Source organism: Hakea prostrata, chromosome 3, assembly GCF_041222555.1.
Source record: "Hakea prostrata isolate BN-2017 chromosome 3, UWA_Hpros_2, whole genome shotgun sequence".
Classification (NCBI taxonomy): Eukaryota; Viridiplantae; Streptophyta; class Magnoliopsida; order Proteales; family Proteaceae; genus Hakea; species Hakea prostrata.
In genome coordinates this window covers 14,828,699-14,851,027 of record NC_142602.1, presented here as the reverse complement: position 1 = coordinate 14,851,027, position 22,329 = coordinate 14,828,699, and the positions used below count along the sequence as shown (strand labels likewise).

At 39.9% G+C, this 22,329-nt stretch overlaps 1 protein-coding gene across 1 annotated transcript; it reads left to right on the top strand.

Annotated features, from left to right (window-relative positions):
* The first annotated feature begins 237 nt into the window (after positions 1-237).
* Positions 238-21,889, top strand: EMB1467 (NADH-ubiquinone dehydrogenase). The gene is made up of 5 exons (XM_089149339.1): positions 238-725; positions 812-1,058; positions 6,504-6,798; positions 9,053-9,427; positions 20,719-21,889. The coding sequence occupies exons 1-5, from the start codon at positions 290-292 to the stop codon at positions 21,616-21,618; spliced, it is 2,253 nt and encodes a 750-aa protein (XP_089005465.1). The 5' UTR covers positions 238-289; the 3' UTR covers positions 21,619-21,889.
* Positions 21,890-22,329: the final 440 nt, after the last annotated feature.

Here is a 22,329-nt window from a genome sequence, read left to right as displayed (position 1 = left end):
GATTCTACGCTTGATGATCCTGCGCAGGATCAAGCTTTTTCGATCCGATGCTATGTAAAATGCTAGCGGGCGCTAGATGGTTCTGTTCTAAACTGGCACGTAATCGTATAGCGAAATTCATGTTTAAGTTCCATGATTCCATCATTCCACGGCGAAATGAGTTTATCGTTACACTCTTTTTTTTCTTTTTCGGTAAACCGTTACAGCCAGTTTTTAGACCATATAAATTGGGAGAGTTGAGAGAAGAAAGGAGGAGCGGAGAGGGAGAGAGACTGATTGAGGAAGAGAGATGGGGTTAGGCTTATTAGCTCTCAGAGCTTCGAGGAGCTCAGCACTGAATCGCCTACCTAGGGCTTTCGCATCTCAAAACCCTAGCGGCAATGGTTTCGTCAGAGGAATCGTCTCGACTCCAGAACTTCAAAATCCAGAAGCCGCAGCTGCGCAGCCTGAACCAGCACCAGAGCTTCCCCCTCGCAAACCAGTGGCTGGAGCTAGGGTTCATTTAACCAACCCTGACGATGCAATCGAGGTTTTTGTCGATGGCTACCCCGTGAAGGTCCCCAAAGGTATGACAGTCTTACAAGCCTGCCAGCTCGCCGGTGTTGACATTCCTCGTTTCTGTTACCATGATCGCCTGTCGGTTGCCGGAAATTGTCGTATGTGCTTGGTCGAGGTCGAAAAATCTCCCAAACCTGTTGCTTCTTGTGCCATGCCTGCCCTTCCAGGTAAAGGGTTTCAGCGATTCCGGTCAGTTACTTGATTTCGATCCTATGTTTTCAGTATCTGATCTTTATGAGAATTTGGTGAGTAGGGATGAAAATTAAGACTGATACACCTATTGCGAAGAAGGCACGCGAAGGGGTTATGGAATTTTTGTTGATGAATCATCCACTAGATTGCCCGATTTGCGATCAGGGTGGAGAATGCGATCTGCAGGACCAGTCAATGGCTTTTGGATCCGATCGCGGCCGTTTTACAGAAATGAAGCGATCAGTGGTTGATAAGAATATCGGCCCCTTGGTGAAGACTGTGATGACTCGATGTATCCAGTGTACAAGGTCTGGGTTGCATTTAGTTTCTCCTTCTCGTTGCTTTCTTTTGCTTCGTATGGTTCTAAGATACTTTGAAATTTATTCTATCAAATATTAGAAAGTAAAGAAAAAAGATTGCATTTTGTCTGTGAAGCACCGGTTTGGATACTTCTCAACCGTAAAGCCCTAAGACCAGTGCTTGAGTTAGCGCGGCACTTTGGGTTAGTAGGCTTTGCTTTTCTATCATTATTCTCTCCTCTCTCTCCCCCTCCCCCCCCTCAAAAAAAAAAAAAAAAAAGAGGACAACATTGACTTGCTAGTAACGGCCATTCTGTTGTCTAATAGGAGGTAATTTTGAATTTTAGGTAACTTTCTTCCATTTTTATAGGCTGGGGTACATTGGTAATTCCTTTTATAAGCATCTGCATGCATGTATTACCACGAGAATTACATTCGCTATTACCATTTGTAATCATGATGTATCTTGTAATCAAATTGAGGGTTCTTGTTTTCTCCTATGGAGAAAAATATATATATTATGAGAAAGCACCCAGTGAGAAGAAAAAGAAGGGGAGGTAAAAAATATGAGAGGTAGAGAGATGAAGGGGGTGTTGCCGTTAATATGATTCTAGGGTTAGGTTTCTTCGAAAGATTCCCTAGAATTAAGGATTCACCCACAGTCTTCTAGCAAAGTAATGATCAAAGCTAGGTGGGAAGGATAATATTGCTAAATATTGTGGGATGGACAACAAAATAAAATTGGCATCTAAATGGGTAGGGTTTGGGCAGTATTTTGGTTTAACAAAACTGAATGGGATGATATGGAAATGTTAAGGCTTTATCAAATTCCTATGGGAAGAATTTGGGAAACTAAAGTTATTCTAGAGTTGATACAAAAGAAGAACGAGATAATTTGGATCAAGATCGTTTGGTTCTCAGAGATCTTGGAAGAGGAACCTTGAACCTTGGGCAATCTCTCAAATCTTTCTTTTCTCTTTATTTTCTTTTCTTTCTTCTTTCTTTCTTTTTCTGTTTTGCTGCAAGGAATAAGAGGCGGAGAGAGAGAGAGAGAGAGAGGCTGAAGGAAGAAAGAGAGGGGAGGGGTGCCGCAAGGTGTTGCGGAGGTTGGGGTTGCTGCCTAGGGGTATCACTGGGGTAGGGGAAGGGATCTAGGAGTCAGAGGGTGGCTGCGGATGCTGCTGTCCGGGTGCGACAGCAATGGGGGAGGGTTTTAGGTCTTGCACGGGGGTGGGGAGGTTGCTGCCAAGTCACAGCAGCAAGGGGAAGGAGAGGGGGAAGGCTACAAGGGTGGGAGGGGATGCCTAGAGTTTGTGATGGGGTTGGGAGGTGAGGGAACTCAATGAAGGGGTGGGCTGCTGTACTTTCTTCATTAGGCTGCTGGTGCTATCAATGGCTGCTGGAATTTGTTGAAGAAGAATGCTAGATAGGTGGCTGATCATTGAAGAAGAAAGCTTGTCTCTAAAATCTGCCGTGGCCCCCTCAAACAGGAATCATGGTCCTCCAAACTCAATTTTCTTATTCACATAATAAGACTTGAAGATTAAAAAGAAACAATAGGCTATTTATAGCCTACTAAAAGAACTAGACTCTATCTAAGGAAGTTCACTTGAAAAAGAACTCCTTAGGACCGCTACCAACTACTAATAAAGACATTATAATTAAGAGCAAAATCCTAAAAGATAGGAGACTGATGCAAACCCAGGTTTAGATTTGTTAACCAGGACCCTCTTTAATAAGAACCAGCACTGATTAGGGTTTCTGATGGCATTGGCTAAGGGTTTTAGGGGGTTATAAGGCCTCTGGTTTTGTTATATCAGATCTGAAATTTTATAAGATCTCAAATTTCAGATTTGAAACTCAAATCCTAGGTTAACTGGAATTTGGCTAGGGTTAAGGTCATGGTTGTCAAAGCGTCCCCTAGGCGGCAAAGCGGTTTTTCAACTGCTGTATTTTGAACCACTTAATTGACGCCCAATCTGCAAAGGACCTCCAAGGTCCAAAGTGACATAGAACCTACCCTCGTGCTCGTTGGCAATAGAATGTGAAGCATGAGCCATACTCAACATCAAGAATCAATGAATCAGTAAATGCCTAGGCAGATACTTTGACAACCATGGTTTGATGAGATGAACTTATGTTTATGTTCTTTTTTTGAATGATTTTTCATAATTATGATTATTGAGTGCTTATTTTTTTTGGATGAATGTGACTATTGAACATTTGTTTAGCTTATCATAGAAAGTAGTTGTATTGAAAGTAGTTGAATTGAAATTTTTTGACCCAACCGCTTTGGTCGCCTTATTGCCGCCTAGGCGCCGCTTTGTCGCCTAATCGCCTAAGCGGAGCCCCAATTGCTTTGGTTGCCTTGCTGCCTTTACAACCATGGTTAAGGTTGGGGTGTGGGGAGGTATCCTGCATTTCAGAGTTGGTTATATCTCTATGCTGTAGTTTAGGGTCTGTTTAGAGCAGGTAGGGGCTGAGGTATGAAGGTTTGAGAATTTTCTGGAGTTAAAAATTTTTGCAAATCTTCTCAAGGAAGAAGATGAAATGTAGAAAGTTTCAATACTCAAGAAAGAAAGGTTGGTTTGGGTAAACTGAGGTTAGATCTTGGTTCAGCAGGCTTGGGTGATCCTTAGGAGGGTATAATGGGTGGTTTTGGGGCTGAGGTTGAGGAAATCCTAGTGGGGTTAGGACTGAAAACGTGGGGAAGAAGAAGACTTGCGGCTGCTTTGGGAGGGCTAGGGTGAGGCTGAAACTGAGGGAAAGGGCTGAGGATTTTGGGCAAGGGGTTGGGGATGGTTTGAACTTATTTTTGAATGGATGCTTGGCTGGAGTTGTAGGAGAATGCTTGAAAAAGGTGCTGAAATCTCTGAATTGAAGAAGACGAGCTTCTAACCCAGCGACAGGTCACCATCCTAGGGATCCCAGGACTATACTAGTGTATTCTCAAAACTCAATTCAAATCTGAAAATATCTCGCTAGAAAGGCTATTTATAGCCTGAAACAAAGGGCTTAGACTCATACTGGTTCACTTGACTGTTAGGGTCCCATCACAACTTAATTTGGACTCTGAAAGAGGTATCTAATTACTATGCTAATTACTATGCGATCTCAGCCCTTGGATCTGAGATCTCACTTAAGTCACCTAATGCTAATTAGATAACAAACACACTATAGACCCAAAAGAAAATAACTCTTCCTAGTTTAAGTTATCCTTAAAAGTAGGACTTCTTAGGAAACAATGCTTTCCTAAATTAACACAACTCTATGACTCTTTCCAATTGCAACTTTAAATTAAATAGCTTGACTCTCAAGACTTCAAATAAACTAAATTACTGGATTTTGGTCTTCATTATAGCTTCATCCAGGGGTAGGAATTGACCACTCTACTCCTGGGATGGTTTCGGCCTCCTTGACTCACAATCGGGCTTGGGCCCTTTTTTTTGGGGGGTGGGGGTCCAACCCTGGATACATCAGAACCCTTCTTGTTGAAGAGTCTTATCTTATCTACACTTAACCAATTAAAACACAACTCAAATAAGAAGTAAAAACCAGATTGGACTCTAGGATTAAATCTGGAATTAATTCCAGTAATAAAAGAGGGCTAAAAATGCCCTAAATACCCGTCGTAGAGGGCTCAGCCAGCTTATGGAGGCTTCTTGGAGCCATTTAGAGGACCCCACTTAGGGTTTCGACCAGGGGTCAGAATCAAAATCGTGGTCACATCAGGTGGAGGGGGAGAAGCCAAGTCTCTTGGCTGTATGACAAATCAAAAGACAAACAGTTAAGCCCTAGGTAACAACAGTAAAAGTTGGGTTGTGAGGTTGTCCTTGAGAGGTTTTGGGCTTATCGAAGACAGCTTGGAACTAACATAGGTAAAGATGTCCTTCCAAATCCAACTGATGGGTCTAGATTTGGTAGTCCATCTTCCCATCTTCTGGTGTAGTGCTCCGTCTAAGCATGGGAATGGTAGCCCAATGCCAACCAAGGTTTCAACCAGCCAGAAATTGATATTTGATCAATGCTAGTTGAAATATCTTTTTAGTAAAAGTCGATGTGATGAACTGATCAAAACTTGTAGAAACCATCAAAGCTGGTTGAAGGACTTGAAACTACTAATGTTAAAATTGGTCACTACTTGGTTTTCATTGGTTGAAACTATGAACTTTCTCAAACAATTTTGAATCCTCTAGAAACCAATTGAAACCTTGTATTTTTTGGACTAAGATGATCATCCTGTCCTGGACTCTTAACAAACCAAGTGGTTTGAATGAGATCTGACTCCATGAGTGTACTGATGGAGGAGATCAGCCAATGACCTTCACATTTAGAGTGGAGGGGATGTCTTCAGTGGGGCTAAGGCTCTTTGCCTGATAATACAAGTGAAGGGACAGTAGAAAAATGGATGGTGGATGCCATGAAATTATGCCAGGAAGCCTGAATGTGATAGTGTAGGAGAGAATTGGATAGGAAGAAAAAGTTTAAGGTTCACTAAGCAGTCAGTAGTGGCAGCTGATGTGGCCTTGGAACCAGTAGGGTTTACCCAAGGGTCTGGAGGAAGGGAGGTCTAATGAAATGCCAAGCTGAGGAGCTGGAGAAATTACCAAGATGAGGGGGAAGGCATGCTTCTTCGGGCCAGAGGAGACAGGAGGATGGCTCAGATTGAGCGTTACTCCATCCTTCAAAGCGTTTTCTTGCTAAACTGTCAGTGGTTTCAGCGAAGAAGTAAAGAACTCTTTTAAAATATGGATGTTAAAATTTCAATTTATGTTTCTAAGTTATAGAACCCCATTCTTTGCACTGTTGACTCTGTAAGAGAGATTGATGTTTGCCAATGTTTTTATCCTATCTTTTTTAAAATGCCAATTTATAATCTCTTCCAAGTGTTCTTCATTCTCATAAACCCATTGCACCTGGGACCAAAAGAGGATCCAAATGTACTGAGTGCAGGATCACGTAAATCCCACCCCTTGAACATTCTTTTCTTTCTCTTGGGGGGAATGGTCTTATCTTCCCTTTTGTGAATTGAATGTCTGTGTATTTCATCTATGTTGTTTTTCATGCAAGTGAATTATAGGAGATTTAGCTTTCTTGGGTGCATTTAAACTGGTTGGTTCAGGATATCAGTTATTTAGGTCATGATAGGCATTCATTAATTAGGAAAAATTGTCAGATGTGTACCTTTACGAGCAAGATGGCTGAGTTGAAGCTTTTGATTCCTTGTTTGAAATTAGTTCATCCCTTAATTTACTTGAATGATGGCATGTTTATGTTGATAAGATATCTAGAACTTATAAATGTAATGTATGGGAGGGGAAAATTCCTTCCTTATTTCTGGCTGAAGGTGCTGTGCAATCTTTTTTTTGCCGTTAATGATTTATCTGTTATGTATATTTCCGTTTCTTCACTTTTTGAGGAAATTCTAATGTAAATTTAATGTCATTCGTACAGATGTGTCAGATTTTCCACTGAGATTGCTGGAGTTCAAGATCTTGGGATGTTAGGCCGTGGCAGTGGAGAAGAAATTGGGACTTATGTTGAAAAACTTATGACAAGTGAGCTTTCTGGAAATGTGATAGATATATGCCCTGTGGGTGCTCTGACTTCAAAGCCGTTTGCTTTTAAAGCTCGAAATTGGGAGTTAAAGGCTACAGAGAGTATAGATGTTACTGATGCGGTTGGGTCCAACATCAGGATTGATAGTAGGGGTCCTGAGGTCATGAGAATCATTCCACGTTTGAATGAGGTGAACTTCATTGCATGCTGATACCTCTCTATTTTCCTTTGGATATTGTTAAACATTTCGTACACTAGCAACTGTTTCCATCTTTGACTTATATCGAACTACTAAGTTTATTTTGAGGTAAGAAAGTGCAAGATCACACTGGTAATGGACCTGAGTTTGCGTGAACATTAGATTGTTTCATTATTACCTGCTCTCATCAATAAGGTACAAGGCTGGATCACTGTTGACAGCAATGGGAAGCAAGTATTAGATAAGAAGAGGTGAGGTAGTATTGGAGACAGCCCCACATCATGGTTTGATTAGGATTTCTGTAAGGATTTGACATTAAAGGTAGAAAAAGGCAACAACCTAGTTTGGATTCAATTCATCAATAATTAGAATCACTGATGCATCATTTTGATGCTTTGAATCTCCCCTTATCTTTAATAGGCTTGCAGTTAGTTGAAACTATTCATTCTGCGCTGGTTTAGCATTAGTTATATACAGACATGGTATAATGTAGAAAATATAGCTTTAGGTTAACCAAAGCCAATAAAATTTCTACAAAGATATTGCTAAGAATCTTTTCTTTTGTTTTAAAGTTTGGATGCTTGCCCTTACGAGCTTTACCACTTCTCTAAATAAAAGTGGTAAGTGATTTTTTTTCTTTTCAAAAATTCAAATCGAAAACTTTGAACACTTCCATTCACAAGTTAAAATGCTTCTCCTATCAGATAAAAATGGAAAGTGAAATATGTATCTCAAAATGAAATCATTGTTTGATTACCGTTTTTTATGTAGAAATTCACAAATTCCTTAGCCACTTGTCAGAATATTTGCCATAAAAACTATGATTTATGACAGACTACGTCTTACTTTTGACTTGAAATTGTCAAATGGAACTTTCATGGGAAGATAAGAACATAACCTGCTGAATGATGCTACTATTCTTTGGGTCTCCCTTTCTTGCTTGTGCTTCTACGGTTGATCTCTAAATCAATCCAGGGCTGAATCAGAAGTCTACTGCAATGTGAAGCCTAATTACAGTGCTTGAATTCTGTAACCAGTCAATTCAGGGACCACAATTGAGCTCCAAACTTCCAATCCATTGCTGACTATAGACCCCTCAAAATAGCATATGTCGTTTTCATGAAGATCTTCACTGTTAGATATTATGTTGTTCCTACCGTAGGGTTGGTCACTTGGTTGTTAGTTGAACTAGCTTGTGCTTACCTACCAATACTCTGGAATTCCATTTGGATGGCCAGAATGTTCTACTGATGTAGATTTGATACCTTTACCTCTAAATGGTTGCTGCAAGTTGTTACTCCACATCTCAACTCAACTCTTCTCCCAGGTATGGGAACTAAACCCGAGGTTCCAGTGAGGTATGTGGTTGATGAGAATGGCACAACATTTTTATTTGATCTAATATAGACTCAAATCCCCATGATTCAATGTTAGACTGTTAAATTGCGGATCGGATGAGGATGTTAGTTGATTTACTGACCAGTGTTTGCACCTAAACATCTCCTTGGCTTATTAAATTATAGATTGATGACTGCTGCCCCTGTTACAACTTGCATAAAATCACCATAAGAGGCAAACAAAGAACAGAGGATAGCTACTGAATATGTGTATGGACATATTGCACTATTAAGCTTCATCATTATCAAAATCAAGAGAGATCATCAGGTCACAGTAGGATAGTTCTCTTTTATCTTTTCATCCTGCGTTTAGCTCTCATTGCTTAACAATGAGAGAGGAAAATTTTCTCTTTTAATATTTCTTTTTGTGTGCTTTCACAAATAGATGTAGTGTTTTCAGCAATAAAGTAATAATTTTGTGCATATCCCATGTGCTTGGAATTCTAATAAAGTCACTAAAATCAGTGTCTTCTCATTGAACATATTATGTAATTATCAAGTGCTAGTTGGACTTTTGTTTTGAAAAAGCCAAACTGGTGCATTAATTTGCTTGTCCAATGTGGTGCTTTTTAAGATTTTTGACGTTCTGAGCCGGTTGTAATTTACTGATTTAGGCATTATTAGAAATTATGGTTTCTCCAAGCAGATTTTATGTGCATCCCTTCCTCTCTCCATCTTCAATAGGGTGATAGACTAGGTTTTTCAATCTTTTCTTTATAAACAATTCTTTTATGTGAAGAATATATGTATAGAAATTTGTGAGATTGCCTAGCGGTTTCTTTGTACACTTGGCTGGTCTTCTTGCATTTCCATTCGAACATTTTGACCAACCAGAAATGCTCCCACAGGACATTAACGAGGAATGGATATCAGATAAAACACGTTTCTGTTATGATGGGCTGAAAAGACAAAGGTTAAATGACCCTATGATTCGAGGCCCAGATGGACGCTTTAAGGCAGTTACTTGGCGTGATGCTCTTGCCGTGGTTGCTGAGGTTCTCCACCAAGTTAAACCTGAGGAAATTGTTGGAGTTGCTGGTAAGCTGTCAGATGCAGAGTCCATGATGGCGCTGAAAGACCTCTTGAACAACATGGGATCAAACAATGTATGGTGTGAAGGAAATGGGTTGAATCCTCAAGCTGATCTGCGGTCGGCATACCTTCTTAACAGCAGCATCTCTGGCCTTGAGAAGGGGGATGTTTTCCTTTTGGTTGGCACCCAGGTAGTATTCAAAGCTCTCTATTGCTTAATCTGGTTGATAGTCTGGCTTAATATACTCCAGTATTAATTAATTTTGTTTGTTGTGAATGTATTGGAATCCTAATTATTGTTTTTGAAATCTTTTGGTCTGGATTGCATTTCTTTTCTGTTTTTTCTGGTTGCTGTTCCCTTTTAGGTGGCATTTTGTGTTGGCTTTGTATATTCCAGTGCCATTCCCTTCTACCTATCCCACTAACTAGTATAATTCAGAGTCTGCAGACCTTACTAACCAATCTATCTAGGTTGATTTCTTTTAAGGCCGGGCAAGTTGATACAGTTAGAAGATGGATCAAGTAGGGACTCTTTATAAATTCTTTTGATTCATGCTATCAAAGTATAAACCCTTAAGAAGGTCAGAGTCCTGATTTCTTTGAAAATTTGTCATAGATTGGACAAAGAGTGTTATGATAGTGGCTTCGAGAACGGATTGGAACTTCTATTTTTAGGGGGGGTGGTGGCGCATAATCCCACAATGGAAATTAGGTAGAAGCTGTACTTCTCGTGAATTACCTGTACTTCTGTTGTCTTTCCCTTCTTAATGTTTTTTGTCTCCCTTGTCAATCCCAGGCCCATTTCTTGTTCACGTGAACAGTAACTTTGTTTGTACTGTTTACGTGAACAGTATTATGCTATTGATGTTATTCTACTTTCTATTGCTAATGTTGGAGTCTTGCTACATAAGTTTTGGGAGTTTTTAGAAAGCATAGTTTCTATTTTGGTGGTAGTTTCTATTTTCAGAACTTTCTATTTTTAGAGCTAGGAAGTTACTAAAGTTGTAATTTTTTCTTTCCTTTTTCTAGAGGACAATTACTTGTCTCTCAAGTTGTATTAGATTCATTAGAAGCTATAAATAAAAGGGCTCTGTGATTCTAGACTCTTAAGCAAGAATCACATGCCTCTTCTACTTGTTCTTCATCTCTCTTCTCTTCTTCTTCTTCTCTCTTTTCTTTGTTCTAGTTCAGCTGTTGTTTTGATTATTAATTCTTGTTTTCTAACAAAAACTATTATATGTACAATGTCATAGCCAACATATGCCTTATTTGGGAATGCTTTTTCGGAATCTTGTACGTCCATCAGGTGTACAAAGATTCAATCCTAATGCTGCCATATTTTAGTTTTTTTTTTTTAGTTGATAAAGTATATTGTATTTTAGTCCAGTTTGTTACTGTTTAGTTTTTAGGATTTTCTATTTTGATGTATAGCAGTAGATTTATAGGAAGTTTCTATTTAGAAGTTCCAATTTTGTAAAGCTTAGGCCCTAGCTATAAATAGGTCATCATCAGTTGAACTTGAATGGAATTTCTGTTGCTTTTTTGCAAGTGTATGGTTTGAGAAGACTTGTTTCAGCAGCTGAGATGCTGATGGGTGAGAGGCCCAAGGCTGAGATTGCCTACTATCACTATCCTGCTTTCTTCTGTATCCCTCCTCCTTATCCTTTTCTATGTTATTTCAGATGTAAGAACAAGGGAAATATAAGTTTCAGCTTATTCAGTTTGTTCATTCTTCTTGTGTTGATGCTGGCTACAATTGATTTTATCACTGATTTCCATAGTTTGAGGTCAACTTTTGCATTACATGGGGTGATTTATCTCCTGGGTCCCTGCATCCAAGTGGCTCTTCTATTTGAGAATTACTACTGAGATCTGCTTTTGTCTCCATCACCAGATCTGGGAGACCTGAACTTACTGCTTCCTGTTCTGGTTGGACGCTGGTTGAAATCAGGAAGGGTTTGGATAATGATTTCTCTCTCAGGATTCCACTTCAGTTGGGCAAATAAAGGAGTTTGATTTCCAGTTCTGAGTTTCTATTTGTTGAAAGAAACGATTGTGGTGAATGGCTTATGGATCAATAATCTCAAGCTCTCTATTTATAACTAAGTGGAAAGTAAACTATTACAAGGAATATAATTCTACATGAATACAAACTCTAATTTAACTCCTATACAAACTCTAATTTAACTACTAGTAGAATCCAACACTCCCCCTCAAGTTGAGGCATAGATATTAGTCATGCCTAACTTGCCTACAATAGGAAGGAAATCTCTTTCTTTCAACCCCTTAGTGAAAACATCTGCTACTTGGTCTCCAGATCTTACAAAAGGCATGTAGATGAGCCCTTGTTCCAACTTTCCTTTGACAAAAACCTGTCAATTTCAATGTGTTTAGTTCGATCATGTTGCACCGGATTATTAACAATTCTAATAGCAGCCTTGTTGTCAAAATATAGCATCATAGGGTTTGGAACTTGGACTCATAGTTGTCATGGCGATGAGGCGATGTGAGGCGGGTTTGGCTAGTTGGAGCGATGAGTCGACGAGGCGCCCTCCGAGGCGCTTTTGAGGCGGTCGAGGCGTTTTATATTATATATAATAAAAAAACTAATATTAGCCATTTAGCCTACCTCAACCGACTTTTGGGTTTTAAAATTGTAATTTATTTTATTCCAAATCAAAGGTAAAAAATAAATTGAAAAGTAGATTCCAATCGAAAAGAATCTAAGGGGTGAATGGTTATATAGGTGTTACGTATTATCATTTGTAACATTAAATTAATTAAAAAAAGAAAAAGAAAAAACAAGATTAAAATCTCGATATCAAGCCCTAACCCCTAACCTCTCGCCTCTCTGCTCTCTGCTCTCTGCTACTCTCCATGACTCCATCTCCGACTCCAACTCTCCGCCTCCGGACTCCAACACCACCATGACACCGGCAACACCGGCGTCATCACCGTGCGACCCGGCATCAGGCGACGACCATCTGGAGATTCTGGACTCTGATTTTTGTTTTTCATCAACCAAAACTCTACCGTATCTCAGTTGTAGGCTTGCAACGGCCAACCTCCGGTGGCAACAACCTCTAGGCCAGCAGCGTGCCATCGTGCGACTCTCTTTCTTCTTCTTTCTTTTACAATTGATCATTATTTTTTTTTCCCCAAATTCATTTTGTTCACCGTGCAACCCACTGTTGCGGTTGCAGGCTTGCAGCGAGTCAGTGACCAAGTTGCAGCAGCTTCCGGTCACTCTGGTCACCATCTCAGGCGACGGTAAGTCGCCGGAATGCTTTCCCCCCCTTATGCAAGCTGATCATTACTTTTTTTTGACCGCCTTATTGACTTTGCCTAAGGCAAGTGTCGCCACAAGCCCTTCATTTCCGCCAAGACGCCAAGGCGACGCCTTAACAACTATGCTTGGACTCCAATATCTTGCAGCAAGCCTTTCAACTATAGTAGCTCACAAACTCCACAAACCATAGCTCTATATTCAGCTTCGATACTAGATAAAGCTACCACATTCTGTTACTTCTCCAAGTAACTAGATTACCTCCAACAAAGGTATAGTAACTTGAAATTGACTTCCTGTCTGGAGATCCAACCCAGTCTGCATCAGTGTATGCTTCTACTTTTAGATTGTCAGTGGGTGACAATAGTATTCCTTTTCCAGGAGTTTCCTTCAAATACTGTAGTATTCTGATAACAGCCTTCATATGAGCTAAATATGGATCATGCATGAATTGGCTCACTATACCTACAACATAAGCGATGTCTGGTCTGGTGTGGGACAAGTAAATAAGCTTCCCTACCAGCCTTTGGTATCTTCCTTTGTCCATTGGTTCTCCCTCTTTTTCTTTAAGTTTAGCTCCAGCTTCAATAGGGGTATCAACTGCTTTACACCCCAACATTCCCATTTTGATAATAGATCTAGGACATACTTTCTTTGGGATAGGAATATACCTTTCTTTGAATCGAGCCACCTCAATCCCTAAGAAATACTGTAACTTCCCTAGATCTTTAATTTCAAACTCTCTGCCAAGAAAGTCCTTCAACTTTTGAATTTCTTCACCATCATTCCCTGTGATGACAATATCGTCTACATAGACAATAAGAAGTGTGATGTTAGTACCTGACTTCTTGACAAATAGTGTATGATCAGCATCAAGGTTTAAAGTATCCCACGATACTATACGATACTAGTCGATACATATCCATATTTTACCGAACCGATACGAAACATCTCAATACGTCTCTCCATTGAATTACCCTAAAATATATTAGCAAGAGCAATACAATATTTGATACAGGACTATACGTCTCTTAAAATCACCGGACCGATACGATACTCGATACCGATACTTTAAACCTTGATCAACATTGCTTTGCTTGTACCCAATAGAAGTCATTGCCTTCAGGAGGCGTCCAAACCAGCATCTAGGAGACTGTTTTAACCCATAAGTTGACCTCTTCAATTGACAAACTTTCCCTGCAATATTGTCATCGGAGAAACCATGTGGGATTTTCATATAGACCTCTTCTGCTAACTCCCCATGTAAGAAGGCATTCTTTACGTCTAGTTGGTGCAAGTTCCAGTCTTCATTTACAGCTACAGACAACAGAACTTTGACATTGTTTAGCTTCGCAACAGGGGCAAAGGTCTCTTGATAATCAATCCCATAGGTCTGGGTAAACCCCTTTGCAACTAGTCTAGCTTTCAATTTGTTGACTAATCCATCCATATTTTGTTTAACCATAAATACCCATTTGCAGCCCATTGGTTTTTTTTCCTGGAGGAAGTGTAACCAGCTCCCAAGTGTCATTTTTCTTCATTGCCTGCATTTCCTCTACCATAGCTGCCTTCCATCTCTTATCAGCATAGGCTTCCTGCCAACTTTTAGGAACAGATATAGATGACAGAGAGGATATAAAAGCATGGTAGGAGTCAGACAAAGAGTTATAAGAAACATATTTAGCTATGGGATGTTGAGTACAAGATCTGACCCCTTTTCTAACAGCAATAAAAAGATCAGAAGAACATACCTTAAGGCTGCGTTTGTTTGCAAAGGTGGGGTGGGGAAAAAAAAACATGTGGGTCCCATGTGTAGTGGGGTGAGGGAGAAGAAAAGGAAAGGAAAGGGTTTTGTGGAAAAGTGATAGTGGTGGGTCCCACTTTTTACTTTTCCCAACTTTCCCACAAAGTCCCACCAAATATTTGGGGTGGAAAGTTGAGCTGCCACATCAGCAGACAAGTTTCCTTGATTTAAGGAAACTTGTTTTTCACTTTCCCACCCCAAGCAACCAAACAATCTACCATTTTGGGATTTAAGGGAAAAGTAAGAAATCTGCACTCTTTTCAAGAATTTTCCCACCCCACCTTTATTCCAGCATTCAAACAAACGCAGCCAAAGGGAAATAGTAGAATCTGATTCTGAAGCAGGAGATTGAAGTGGTAATGTATCACCTTTCTCCACCTGCTTTAGCCGGTTGTAATTCTTCCTCTGATAAGTCTGCACCTCCTTATCTTGGTCAATCTGATTTTGAAAGACCCCAACAGTGTGTCTCACAGGAGTGGTCTTCCCCCGGCTAGGTTCTTCACATGGTTCAGAAATCGAAGGGGGAGGATTAAAGTCCTCAAGTATACTGGCCGAAGTCTCCCCCTGGTCAAAAAACTCTTCTAGGACTCTTAAGTTGTGTTGTTGTGTGATAGGAAGATCTAGAGTCGAAAAGAACACCTCTCCTCTAGGACTCTCCCCCTGGAGAAGTGTATAGTAAGGGCAAAACTCATGAAAAATTACATCCATGGATACAATGGTTTTCCTGGAGGGAGGATGATAATATTTGTACCCTTTCTGAGTAGCAGAATACCCAAAAAATATTCAACGTAGGTCGCGGGGAGCCAGCTTACTCGATGGGCGGATTCGGCATACACACGCATCCAAAACCTGGGGGAATAACAAAAGAAGGGGGTCCCTGAAGAATCTCATTAGGACATTTAAAACCAAGTATCTTACATCCTATTCATAAGGTAAGAAGCAGTGAGTATAGCATCACTCCAGTATTGGTCAGGTACATTCATAGCAATCATAATGGAACGGGCTATTTTTAAGAGATGCCGATTCTTCCTTTCGGCCACCCCATTTTGGGCAGCCGTATCATCGCAACTGGTTTGATGTATTATGCCAGAGTCAGAGAGATAGCTTTAAAATTCACCATCAATATACTTTGTGCCATTGTCACTGCAAAGGATCTTCACAGTGGCATTGAACTGAGTTTTAATTATATTATGAAAATCACGAAAACATCGAAAAACCTCATTTTTTTTGTTTTAAAAGATAAATCCATGTAGAATGAGAGTGACAATCAATAAAAGTAACAGAGTACCTATGACCAGTAATAGACACACGTCGGCAGAGACCCCACACATCAGTATGAATTAGCATAAAAGGAATATGTTTTCTATTATGAAGAGAAGGTAAATAAGTAGAACGAGTCTACTTCGCAAAAATGTAGGCTTCACAAAAAAAACTATCCTCATTACAAGAAGAAATTAAATCAGGAAATATTTTCTTAAGAGTTCCTAGAGGGGGGTGACTTAGCCTACGGTGCCATTGATGAAGGTCAGATATTACCGAATGGACCGGATTAGAAGATGTAGTCAAAGCAGATGCAGATTCTCCAATCGGCTCGAGCAAATAAAGTCCATTGTCTTGTTTACCATGTCCAATCTCCTTCCCCGTGACCAGATCCTGGAAGACACAGTAAGATGGGAAAAAGGTCACTTTATAATTCAAGTCATGTGTAAGACTACTGATAAAGAGCAAGTTAGTAGAGAAAGATGAAACATGTAAAACTTTAGACAAAGAAAGTGATGGAGAATGCTGAATGGTCCCTTTTCTAGCAATGGAAGAATAGGAGCCATTAGCAATTCGAACTTTATCCTTTCCAGAAGTTGGAGAATATTGTGAGAAAAAGGAGGATAAACATGTCATATGATCTGTGGCTCCTGTATCAATGATCCAAGGAGTAGAAATTAAAGAAGTTTGAAAGCTTGTAAAAGTTTTACCTGAAGTAGCAAGGTAGGAGTTGGTATGGGTAGTAGAGGAAGTAGTGGTCGAGGCTGTACTGGCAATAGAAGACTGCATAATATGTCGCAGAGTAGTGAACTCCTCCTGTGAAAAACCAACGTCTACAATGGGTGTGATGGAAACTGTCTCAGAAAGATTAGCCTTTGGTTTTCCCTTTCTATGTGCTCGTTTTTGCTCAAAATCATTAGGTTTCCCATGTAGTTTCCATCAATTTGCCTTGGTATGATAGGGTTTGTGACAGTGCTCACACTTGACAATCTCCTTAGTCGGATCAAATTTAGTGCGAACAGACTTTATGGTTGATTTCTCCATAATAGGAGTATGAAGCATGGCTAAGCAACAACTTTCTTCACACTGAACAAGAGCATCAGACTGTTCTAGTGTAGGAAAGGGAGAACGACTTAAGACTTGTACTTTAATCTAATCGTACTCCGCATTCAAACCTGCCAAGAAGTCATATACCCGAATCTTATCAATGTGCTTCCTATAAGTAGTCACATCATCTAGGTTAGTGGGATGATAATCCCCATAATGATCCAACTTCTGCCAAAGAGATTGCAACGCGACATAATATTGGGCCACAAGTTAGTTCCTTTTGGGTAGTCTCATGAAGCTTCTTTCGTAGCTCATAAACCTGTGCATCATTCCTCAATTGTCTATATGTTTCAGTAGTAGCCTTCCAGATTTGGGCTGCAGTATTAAGTAATAAATATCAACAGGCAGTATTTGGAATCATGCAATTCAAAAGAAATGACATAATAAGAGAGTCATTCAAGATCCATTTATCCTGTGAAACGCCTGTGGTAGTAGGTTTGATAGTGGTGCCCGTAATGTGTCCAACAAGTCCTCTTCCGGCAATAGTCAGGTAAGCAGATCGTGACCAAATCAAATAATTTGTCCCATCAAAGCTTACCGAAAGAGGATGAAGAGTGGGGTAATGTTCGGAGCCGGTGGGAGCAGGAGTACCATCAATAATTGTCATGTTGACAAAATTATCTGCAGTTCTTTAATCTTCAACCTTTCGAAGTAACTAAATGTTGCAGAATGCAATAGCCGAACAACCCAAAACAATTCTAAGTAATGATAACATGTGAAAAATATCTCCTCAGGTTACCTCCAATTAGTATATAGTTTCCAGGAAAGACTGGAGGGACACAATCGGTCCGTTTAAATACCAGATTCTTTAGACAAAATTTTCCTAGACATGCACTTAATCACCCAATATAAATTTCTAGGATACCCGAAAAAGAAAACAAACACGGTCCAAAGAGCAATGAGTCCCCTTTTTTTATTTTATTTTTATTATTACTTTTAGAAAATTACAAGAATGCCCCTGAAAAACTGGAAATTACAAATGAGTCCCTGGAATTTTGGAAAATGACAATAAGGTCCCTAAAAATGCAAATTATGCATAAGTCCCTGCAGTTATGCTAATTTACTAATAGGTCATATTGAGAGAATTCAAATTTACAAAATAAACCCCTCTTTTTAATTTGATAAATCGACGGTAAATTCAATCGGTGGATGAAGCACCACAAATACAGAAACTCTTCAGTGATTCAATCGCAATCGATCGCAGGGACCGGCAACGAAACTGAGACTTAAAACACCAGAAATTGAGAGAAAAATCAGAGGTAAACTCACTGTTAGGCGCAGGAAGCAGCAGCAGTAGTAGCAGGGTCTTTGCGTCTGCTGTTTCACCTCCTTTTTTTTCTGTCGATTGCACAGGAAGCAGTGGCAGTACCTCAGCAGCGGCTGTAACTGGAAACAGCAGCGGCGGTAATATGAAGCGTGGTTCTTCTTCTCTTCTTCTTTTTCTTTTTCTTTTTCTGGTCTTCAAGGTTTGCAACAGAAAAGATAGGCAGCGGTAGTAACTGAAGAATGATGGTGACCCAATTGCGATGGGTTTGAAAAGAGAGAAAAAAGAAAGAAGAGAGAAGAAAAAATTCTAATTGAATTTAAGCTCTGATGCCATGTTGAAAGAAACGATTGTGGTGAATGGCTTATGGATCAATGATCTCAAGCCCTCTATTTATAATTAAGTGGAAAATACAATATTACAAGGAATAGAATTCTACATGAATACAAACTCTAATTTAACTCCTATACAAACTCTAATTTAACTACTAGTAGAATCAAACACTATTTCTTTTTTATGGTTGATAAAGATTTAGTTTTTGGAATTACGAGTAAAGAGCACTGTATTATTTGCAAAGAAGCCCCTAGAATCATTGACATTGTTCTGTTTATCAAAATAGTTAAATACATTTGAAGAGGCATGGCTTCCTATTTTCTTGTTCTAGATTTCTATTCTTGTAGGAGGTTGAAGAAGATATTAGTTTTTGAAACTGCAATTGAGGAGTAGTATTATTATTTGCACAAAACCTGCTGGTATCATTGATGCTGTTGTTCTGTTATCTGAACTTTTAAGTGTTCCAGTTCCAAGAATACCCCGCTACCTGCATGTTGAATTCCTACTTAGGTTTTGAAGTTCTTGTAATATCAAACTCTGCCACCCACTTCATAATTTCAGATTCTTTTCCATTCTGCATACTCCTTAAAATCCTGAAGTATACTTTTTGCCTCTAGCGCTTGTGATTTAGTGTTTCTTGCTGGGGGATTCGACAAGCTGAGCAGGTTATTACATCCTGTGCTTCCATCATGGTGGTTCTAATAATTAATACCAATGGACTTGTATTCAGTTTCTGGCTGATACCAGATCAGTGAATTGGTATATGTTTAGGGTAAAATGTTAAAATAATTGATTTTTAGATGAACCCAGGTACAAACCAGGCTGATATGGGTTCATCCAGATGGGTATCAATGAGCATGGTTGTCAAGGCGACAAGGCAAGCCTAGGCAATAGAGGGCAATGAAAACCAAGGGGACGCCTTGCCAGGTCACCTTGACCCAAAAATGTGGCTAGGTGCCTAGGCGGATGCTTTTACAACCATTTCATGAGACCAGTATCATATCCTATGCTGATTACTTGGTTTCTCAGTCTATTCGGAAGCTCAAACAGGCCATTGATCACTGCCATCCCATCATCTTCTTCCCCTCATTTTAATTGTTTGAAGAATATTCCAAGTATTTCAAGAACCACCCACAAGGGAGCAACCGTTTTCTTCTCCCTTTTTTTGGGGGTTGGGGGGGGGGGGTGTTGTGTGGTGCAATCTTATTGAGGATCAGTTGGCTGAATTGATGTCTCCTCCAAGGAATTTCCTTCTGACCGTTTCCCCTTCTCAGCGTTTATCCTCTTTTGGCTGCAGGAATTGCACCCTGTCATCTTGATGCAATTAGTTTAGACCTTGCTTAGTTGTGTGCGAATCTTAGTTGCAATAATTTTTGGGCTTTGTTTGATCTGGGTGAAGGGCTCTACAATTTACTGAGTCCATGCGGACATGGTTAGCATAGTTTAATTTGCTTTGAGCATATTTTTGAAATTCAGTCTTCATGTGAGAGAAAGCACTGGAAGCCAATTGGATTGGGCTCCAAGTCATGTGTTGTCAACAATATTAAATCAGATTCTTGTTCTTTGGGCTTTGAAATTCCCATTGTTGCCAGGAAACTTAAAAGACCTCATGAACTAAGTTGTCGTTAGACTCATTTGGTAACCTAAAACTGAGGAAGTTCCTATATTGAGTGACAGATTTTCTCGAGACTCAAGTGGATTGGTTACTTTGCAAGTAGACGTTGTTTGGAGTGTCTATATATCTATCCATATGATGTAATTACTTGGCTGAGCTCAGATTTATAAAACTCATGGAGATGCCATTACAGGGATTAGATGATGTGTTTCTTCTCTAATAGCCTAGTTTACAGCTTTAAACATGTTATGTATATGTACATTATTTTGCACTGTTTTTTATTGTGGCATTTGATTGGAGAAAACAGTGTATTCCATTCTGTATTGCATGAATATAAAAGAAAAGTAAGATTGATACTTGATCATACAGTCCGTAAGAATTGCTTTCTTTTGATTAACATGGATACTTATGTTTCAGTTGTGGTGATTTCTTTTGATAAAAGCATTGTTTACACACTATATTCTGTGTATTAGATGATATATTCTTGAATTTTTGCTTCAAGAATTTACATGAGTCATATTAAAAAAAATTTACAATCTCAATTGCCATGTGTTCTTTTTTTGGAAGATGGTATTGTTATCATGTTTTATGCCTGTACACCTTTTTTTTTTTTTTTGGGGGGGGGGGGGGGGGGGGTTTCTTTTCTGTTTTTTCTTGTTACTTAATTGTTTATTATGCTGGGATCAAAGTTCTCTCTCTCTCTCTCTCTCTCTCTCTCTCTCTCTCTCTATATATATATATATATATATATATATGTGGGTGTGGGTGTGTATATATTTACTCTTCTAACCTCTTGCTTATTTACAATTCCAGCCGAGGGTTGAAGCTGCTATGGTGAATGCAAGAATCCACAAGTCTGTGCGTGCAACCCAAGCCAAGGTAGGGTACATTGGTCCTCCAACTGATTTTAACTATGATCATGAGCATCTTGGCACAGGCGCACAGACACTTCTTGAAATTGCGGAGGGTCGCCATCCATTTTGCTCAGCACTCTTGCATGCCAAAAATCCTGCCATTGTAGTTGGTTCTGGGCTTTTTAACCGCAAGGACAAAGATGCTATACTGTCTGCTGTTGAAACCATTGCCAAGCTTGGAAAGGTGGTTAGACCTGACTGGAATGGCCTCAATGTTCTACTAGTCAATGCCGCCCAAGCTGCGGCCCTTGATCTTGGTCTTGTTCCAGAATCTGCAAACAGCATTGAGTCCGCAAAGTTTTTGTATTTGATGGGTGCTGATGATGTTGACATGGACAAGGTCCCAGGCGATGCTTTTGTGGTCTATCAAGGGCACCATGGTGACCAAAGTGTCTATCGAGCCAACATCATACTCCCAGCATCAGCATTCAGTGAAAAGGAAGGAACATATGAAAATACTGAAGGATGCAGTCAAGAGACGTTGCCTGCAGTCCCAGTCGTTGGAGATGCTCGGGATGATTGGAAAATAATTAGAGCTATTTCAGAAGTGGCTGGAATACGGCTACCATATGATAGTCTTGGGGCTGTCAGGACCCGGATAAGGTCTGTGGCACCAAACCTCTTGCACCTGGATGAAAGAGAACCTCCTACAATTCCCAGTGCTGTGAAGCCCCAGTTCAGCCAGAGGGTGAGTGTTGTTGCACCATTTGGAAAAGCTGTAGAAAATTTCTACATGACAGATCCGATAACTCGGGCGTCAAAGATAATGGCACAGTGCACAGCCCAACTGTTGAAGTGAGAGCATCTGACAGGCCTCACCTTAATAAGAGTTACATATTCGTTTTGTTACCCTTGGGATCTTTCTCTCCCAGTATGACGAGTCATTCACAAACAAATTGTATTTGCAGTGCCATAATGGAGTTGTATTCATAAATGGCAATTTCACTTTTGTTCATTGTAAGTTTTTGTAATTTTTAGGCAACCTGTTAAGCTTTCATCTCTCACGCTTTTGGCCGTTTTTGGTTTTGACTAACAGAAATTATCAAGAAACGGTATCACCTTCGGGTCTATGCCTGGGTTTTCTTTTGGTTGTAGTGGATTACATTGGTTTTAATGGTATTGCTTCTCTGATTGATTTATATGTTGCCCATGATAGCTGACTATTAAATGTGATCAGCAGTGCCCCTTCCCATTCTTGATTCGCATTTATCCAGGTGGTGTGATGTTTGGCTCATAAGTGGTTGTCCAATTGAGCAGTTGGATATTGGAAGGGTGGGGCAAGTGTTTTAGTAACTTGGGTTTGTTGAGGTGCGGCTGCGATTCAGCTATTCTATCTTCGATTGATCCAGTGGGAAGCAAGGCAGAGATTAACCCCACTGGTTCCTGGAAAAGATTTCAATTTATTCCGATTCGATCCTGATTCCGATTCTAGGTTAGCAAACTGGTCTTGGTCGTCAAGTACCTGCCCTGGGAGTAGTGGAGTCAAAGCCGTATATGTCATGGACAACTA